The sequence below is a fragment of the Poecilia formosa genome, unplaced genomic scaffold (assembly GCF_000485575.1).
Source record: "Poecilia formosa unplaced genomic scaffold, Poecilia_formosa-5.1.2 Scaffold581, whole genome shotgun sequence".
Taxonomy (NCBI): Eukaryota; Metazoa; Chordata; class Actinopteri; order Cyprinodontiformes; family Poeciliidae; genus Poecilia; species Poecilia formosa.
In genome coordinates, this window is record NW_006800520.1 from 202,009 (window position 1) to 208,030 (window position 6,022).

The 6,022-nt window shown below is 40.6% G+C and overlaps 1 protein-coding gene across 1 annotated transcript in view; it reads left to right on the forward strand.

Annotated features, from left to right (window-relative positions):
* Positions 1-6,022, forward strand: part of faxdc2 (fatty acid hydroxylase domain containing 2) — a 14,737-nt gene that overhangs the window by 4,983 nt on the left and 3,732 nt on the right. Inside the window, exons 4-7 of the mRNA XM_016665414.1 lie at positions 2,241-2,344; positions 3,030-3,151; positions 5,517-5,722; positions 5,848-6,017. Coding sequence (XP_016520900.1) covers positions 2,241-2,344; positions 3,030-3,151; positions 5,517-5,722; positions 5,848-6,017 — 602 coding nt within the window. The remainder of the gene's footprint in view (positions 1-2,240; positions 2,345-3,029; positions 3,152-5,516; positions 5,723-5,847; positions 6,018-6,022) is intronic.

Genomic DNA, 6,022 nt, shown 5'->3' on the forward strand with positions numbered 1-6,022 from the left:
ATAATGAACAGAAGAGACAAAGGCAGGGAACGAATCATGACAGAAACAAAACGGCTCGGCGGGTCGGAGCAGGAAAGACCAGAATCCCGAGTCTGGAAACACTGGGTTGGTCTAGTCAAAGCAAGCCTGCTGCATGAGTACATAAACATTACAAGCAAAGGTGTGGAGTTTGATGGTAGGAATCTGGCTAGTAACTAGTTACAGTTACTCAGAAAGTTTTGAGTAACTTTTTTGAAAACAAGTTACTTTAATGAGTATTTTTACTGTGCTGTACTTTTACTTTAGTAATTTTATTATGAAGTATCTCTACTTTTACTTCCACTTTTGAGATAATAATAATAATAATAATAATAATAATAATAGTTATTATTATTATTATTATCAGGGACAGGAGATGGAAATTAGCCAGAGGCTATAAAGTCTGTCACCTTTTCATGTAAATAATCAATATTTTATCTTTACAATAAATAAAAATATAGATATACGATTAGACCAGAGGAGGATGGAGAATACAAAAATTACTCAAATAAAAGTAAAAAAGTATTTGGTAAAAAGTCGACTCAAGTACTGAGTAACTGATCAAATAATCATTTAATGTTTAAAAATTACATCATCAGATGGACCAAAATATAAAAGTTACATTTTTGTATTTTAAGAACCAAAATGACAATAAATCATATAAGGAACAAAAAATAATAAAATCAGACAAAACAAGGACGTTTCCAAATCAGTTTCTTTCAATAAAAAATCTTCAGAAACTTTAACTGAAGCTGCAGGTTTGAGTCTGTTTCTGGTTAAAACATGTTTGATTTTCATTCAGTGGGAAGAAAATCCAGAAATTTGACTCAAGTAAAAGTAAAAATGCTTTCTAATAAAATGACTCAAGTACAGTGTAGTAAAAATACTCTAAAGTTTCTCGAGTAAATGTAAGTACTTACTGCCCAACCCTGGAACAGGCATATTCTAATGCATATATTATTATTACTACTATAACATAATAATATTTACTGGTCCTGTTTGGACCAGAGTTTACATTAACGGAATATTTTCCGTATTTGACCGGTTACTTTTTTAATAACGAGAAAATTTAAAGCTTGTCGGTCATTTGACAGGTTATAATTTACACCTCTGACTGGTGCAAACAGGCAGACATTACAGACTTTACACAAAGATTTCACCGCAGAGGCAATTAAAGTCAATCAATAAAAAAAATCCTTTCTGAACATCATCTCCTGGACTCTGAACTAAATGTCTTTCTGACCGGAGCCGACGGCCTGTTGAAGAGTTACGGACCGGAGGATTTGGAGCGTCTGGTTAGGAAGAGCGTTCAAAACCTTTGGGAGAAATGGAGCCTTTAATTCCAGACCAGAGAAAACTAAAGAGATGCAACGTTGAGTTAATCCATTTATAGTCTAAAGGAGCCGGCAGTTTATCCTGAGGAAATAAATAAAAGTTAATTAGAGCGTAACCTGTGCAGTGCGCTGCGCTGCCAGTGTAGATCTGTAGATCTGGTGTGATGAGCCCCACAACGCTTCCTGGTTCTAGTCAGAACTCCAGCAGCAGCGTTCTGGTCCACAACGCTTCCTGGTTCTAGTCAGAACTCCAGCAGCAGCGTTCTGGATCAGCTGCTGCTGGAGGGTTGATTTGTTTGTGTCACTACGGAGAAAATGTTAGATGTGTGACGGCATCTGGATTCAGGTTCAGGTGAATCTGAACTAAACCGCATAAAAATGCGTCTCAACAACCGACATTAATATGATTCTAATTTGACGGGTGAAAACAGAACATGACTGATTTTTTTATGCTGTCTGTCAAAATGAGGCAGAACAAAGGAGTCTAGCGCCACCTCTGGTTTGGGCTAAGAATTTCTCACTATAAAAGCTGATCATTTTTACATGAATCTGTTCGGTAGTTTTGGTTCTGTGGATCATTTTTATTTAACATTAACAAAAATCATTGATATTATAATCAGCATCACTAATAAACAGGTTTTACAGTTAAAATGTTTTTCTCACACCCACATTGAAGCAATATTTATATAACAGAAATTAAATATTGAACATAATTTTTGTGCATTTTATGGATGAATGTTTTCTACTGCAGGTGTTTTTTGTTGTTATTAATATTGTGATGCTTTAACTGTTTATGGTTTAGTTATCTGATATAAATCAGGTTTTCCTCGTCTTTTCAACAAGAAAAACAAAAAAAGAAGCAGAGTGACCTCTGACCTCTGACTCCAGGCATCTTCAGAGATTCTGGGGAGCTTCAGGAGATTTCTGGCAGAAGTTGTGGACGCAGGTTTACCTGCTGTTTGAAGGTCATGATGCTGCGCTGTTCTTCGTAGGTAAGAAAATTCATGCTAGAGAATCGGTACTCCAGGTCTTGTTCCCTTTCAGGTCAAAGGTCACCGATCTGAGGCAGAAATTAATATTTTTACCATCAGTTTGTGAAACCTTCAGGCTGGAGAATCTCCATCGATCTGCGTCCATCAGATTTATGACGGAAACAAAACAGGTCACAGGTCACCTGGACAGGTCACAGGTCACCAGTCTGTCGCAGAGAAACCAGAACCTCAAACATCAATCATCTCCAGGCAACATCAGAAAAGAATCAGTTTGAAACTGTCGGATAATAATAATAATAATAATAATAATAATAATAATAATAATAATATCTTCAGATTCACTGACCTGTTTCCAACAGAAATCTGGATATTTGGTTGATTTAAATCAAATTCTACAAACAGAGGCTGATTTCAAGGCATGAAGTTTAAGTCATGTTTGTTTATGACGTTTGGACCCGGTTTGGGTTATAACATTTGGACCCGGTTCTGACGTTTGGACCCAGTTTGGGTTATAACGTTTGGACCCAGTTTGGGTTATAACATTTGGACCCGGTTCTGACGTTTGGACCCAGTTTGGGTTATAACGTTTGGACCCAGTTTGGGTTATAACATTTGGACCCGGTTCTGACGTTTGGACCCAGTTTGGGTTATAACGTTTGGACCCGGTCTGTTTCTTCCGGGACAGGAACCATGCTGGCCCCGACCTCGGTGTTCTGGATGCTGAACGGCCTGCTGCTGCTGGTGGACACGTCTGGGAAACCGTCCTTCATCACTCGGTACCGGATCCAGGAGGGCAGGAATGACCCGGTAGGTTCCTCTCTAAGGCCTTGTTCAGATTCTGGACTAGTCGGCCGATTTTCTAAACCCCAGAGACCGCACCGAATCCGATTAAAAAACCAGAGCCGTCTGTTTGAGGCGTCCAGCCGCACCAACCAGTTTCACTCAGCAGCGTCTGGATTCCAGACAGAAAATCCAGTAAAACTTGAGAGTAAACAAACATGGCCGACGGTTTGGATTCATTTAGAAAAGACGAAACAAACAGAGAAAGTTTTGGACTAAAGAGTGACGGAATCAGATGAGAGTCGATCTGCTGAATTAAAATTATTTTCATTTTTGTTTCAAATTTAATTATGATTAAATTTTTTCAGTTTTTCTGATTCCACTGAAATTAATGAGCACAAATTGACAGATAAAGCCACTAATTTTAAACCGTTTGACCCAAACAGCAGTAAATGTTTTACCAGTCAGATACAGTCTACCTCAGGGGGGCTCAAAGTGCGGCCCGGGGGCCGTCTGTGGCCCTTGGATGAACTTTGTGCGGCCCTGTGACTGCAATTCAACAACTGCACAAACGTGGCCTTCCAATAGTTTCTGTAATTTTTCTTATAGTTTAAACCAGGGGGCCCCAGAGTGGTCCCTGAGGGCCGGCATCCTGCAGGTCTTATTCCCTCCCTGGTTTAACACACCTGGATCCGATGAAGCTCATTAGAGGCCTGAGAGGAACATCGACCTGCTGAACCACCAGGGAGAGAATAAAACATGCCGGACGCCTCCAGGACCCACTTTGGACACCACCGGTTTAAAGTTTATTTCTTAAACTGAAAATGCAAAATAAAACACAAAGATTTTTCTCTCTCATAAAAACATTTAGGAACTTGAGCATAAAATTCATGACATTTATCTAAAAACAGCAAAGTTAGTGGAAGAAAATGTGTATTTTTGTAATGGAGCAGCTCATGGTTACCGTCTGCTAACGAAGCCGGGAAGCTACTGGATGGATTGACTCGTTCTGCTGATGTTCCTTGAATAACTTTCACCTTGTTTCCACATTTGGTCTCCGATCTCTGCCGCACTCTGGGTTACCATGGCAACAGCTCCGTGTTTGGGGCTCCCCTTCATGTTGATGTTATTGCACTTCCTGCTTCCTGATTGGCTGCCTGTCACATCCAGCAGGCGGCGCTCTCGCTCCTACTGGGGAAAAACCATAGGATGTGATAATCCAAGACAATCCAACATGCTGAATAATCCCCATTCTAGATTTCAAATTCTAGATTGGAGCGACCCGATCAGCCGGGATTAAACGATAATCTTAGAACGTTCTCAGATTATCAGAAAGGACATCGGGGCTGAGCGTGACGTCGGTTCGTCGGTCTGCCTCTGAGCAAAGTCCGACTCATAGATATAAAAACTTTAATGATTATTGATCAGATCCAGAACATGCTGATTCCAGCTGCAGTTTTTATATTTACAGCCACGGAGAAAACAAAATGTCTGCTGCTGCATTTCCAGTCGCCTGATGGTTCTGCAGTTTCACATTTCCTGAATTAAAATGTTAAATTTAAAAGTCAAGTTTTTCAATAAAAAGGTTTTCGACTCCATTTTCCTAAACTGCAACGGAAACAATTTTCACATCAACAGGAAGTTACTTGTGCTGGAGACCACGAAGAAGAGGAAGACAGGAAGTGATGATGATGCTGTGTGTTTCTCTGTAGCGATGTATGTGAACAAACTTATTTATGTGATTTTAATTTAGTTTATTTAATGATGACATGATCAGAATATGGGCAAAGTTTTGATCATATTAGTGAGAAACTCAGATGAACTAAGAACTTCAACACCAATTAACTAATTGTTACTTTAATTCAGGTTTTTAAATGAAATAAAATAACTGACTGAAATTCACCAACATTATGGATCTGATTTTACATCACAATCAGTCAATGCAGTAAAATAGTTTTCAAGGAAAATAATCCAGATTATTCTTGTTGCCGAGACCAATTTCTTTTAATAAAATCCATTTATTACATAGAAAATCATTTTGAATGTGAATAAAAGTAGAAAAAGCTGCAGTAAGCAGCAAATCATGACAAACATTTAAAATGTTCACTGATCTAATAATATCTATACTGGTGCAGATAAAGTGTCTGATCCATAAGGGCAGATCTACTCAGTCTAGTTCTATGTTCTGTGCTCTGAGTGACGTCTTTCTTATTTATTTTGCTTTTTATTTTAAATGAATAATTAAACGTTGCTTCAGTTCAGTTTCTGCTCAGATTAAAGTTTTGACATGTTTGACCAGCTGGTGGCGCTGTTCCAGGCATCAGTTTGTGACTGAGTCTGTAGCAGCCTCAGGTACCGGCGTCCGGTCGCTGAACAATGTCTGTTCCTGCAGGTGGACCCGGCCAAGCTGCGGCAGGCGGTCCGGACCGTCCTGTTCAACCAGGTGCTGGTCTCTGGGCCCATGGTGGTTCTGGTCTACCTGCTGGCCAGCCGGACCGGCCGGCCCTGCGGCCCCGAGCTGCCCACCTTCCACCGAGGCCTGATGGAGCTCGCCCTGTTCTCCATGCTGGAGGAGATCCTGTTCTACTACTCACACAGGCAGGACATCCTGGGACATCCTGGGACATAGTGGGGCATCCTGGGACATAGTGGGGCATCCTGGGACATCCTGGGACATAGTGGGGCATCCTGGGACGTTTGCTGATCTGTCTGTCGATCCTCAGGTTGTTCCACCATCCCAGCCTCTACAAGCATTTCCACAAGCAGCACCATGAGTGGACTGCTCCCATCGGCATTGTCTCCATCTACGCTCATCCTCTGGAGCATGTGGTACAGCCGCCATTTTTTCTCCGTTTATTGCTAGTAGATTCACTCAAGATGTTTCCCTCCTTCAGTCCG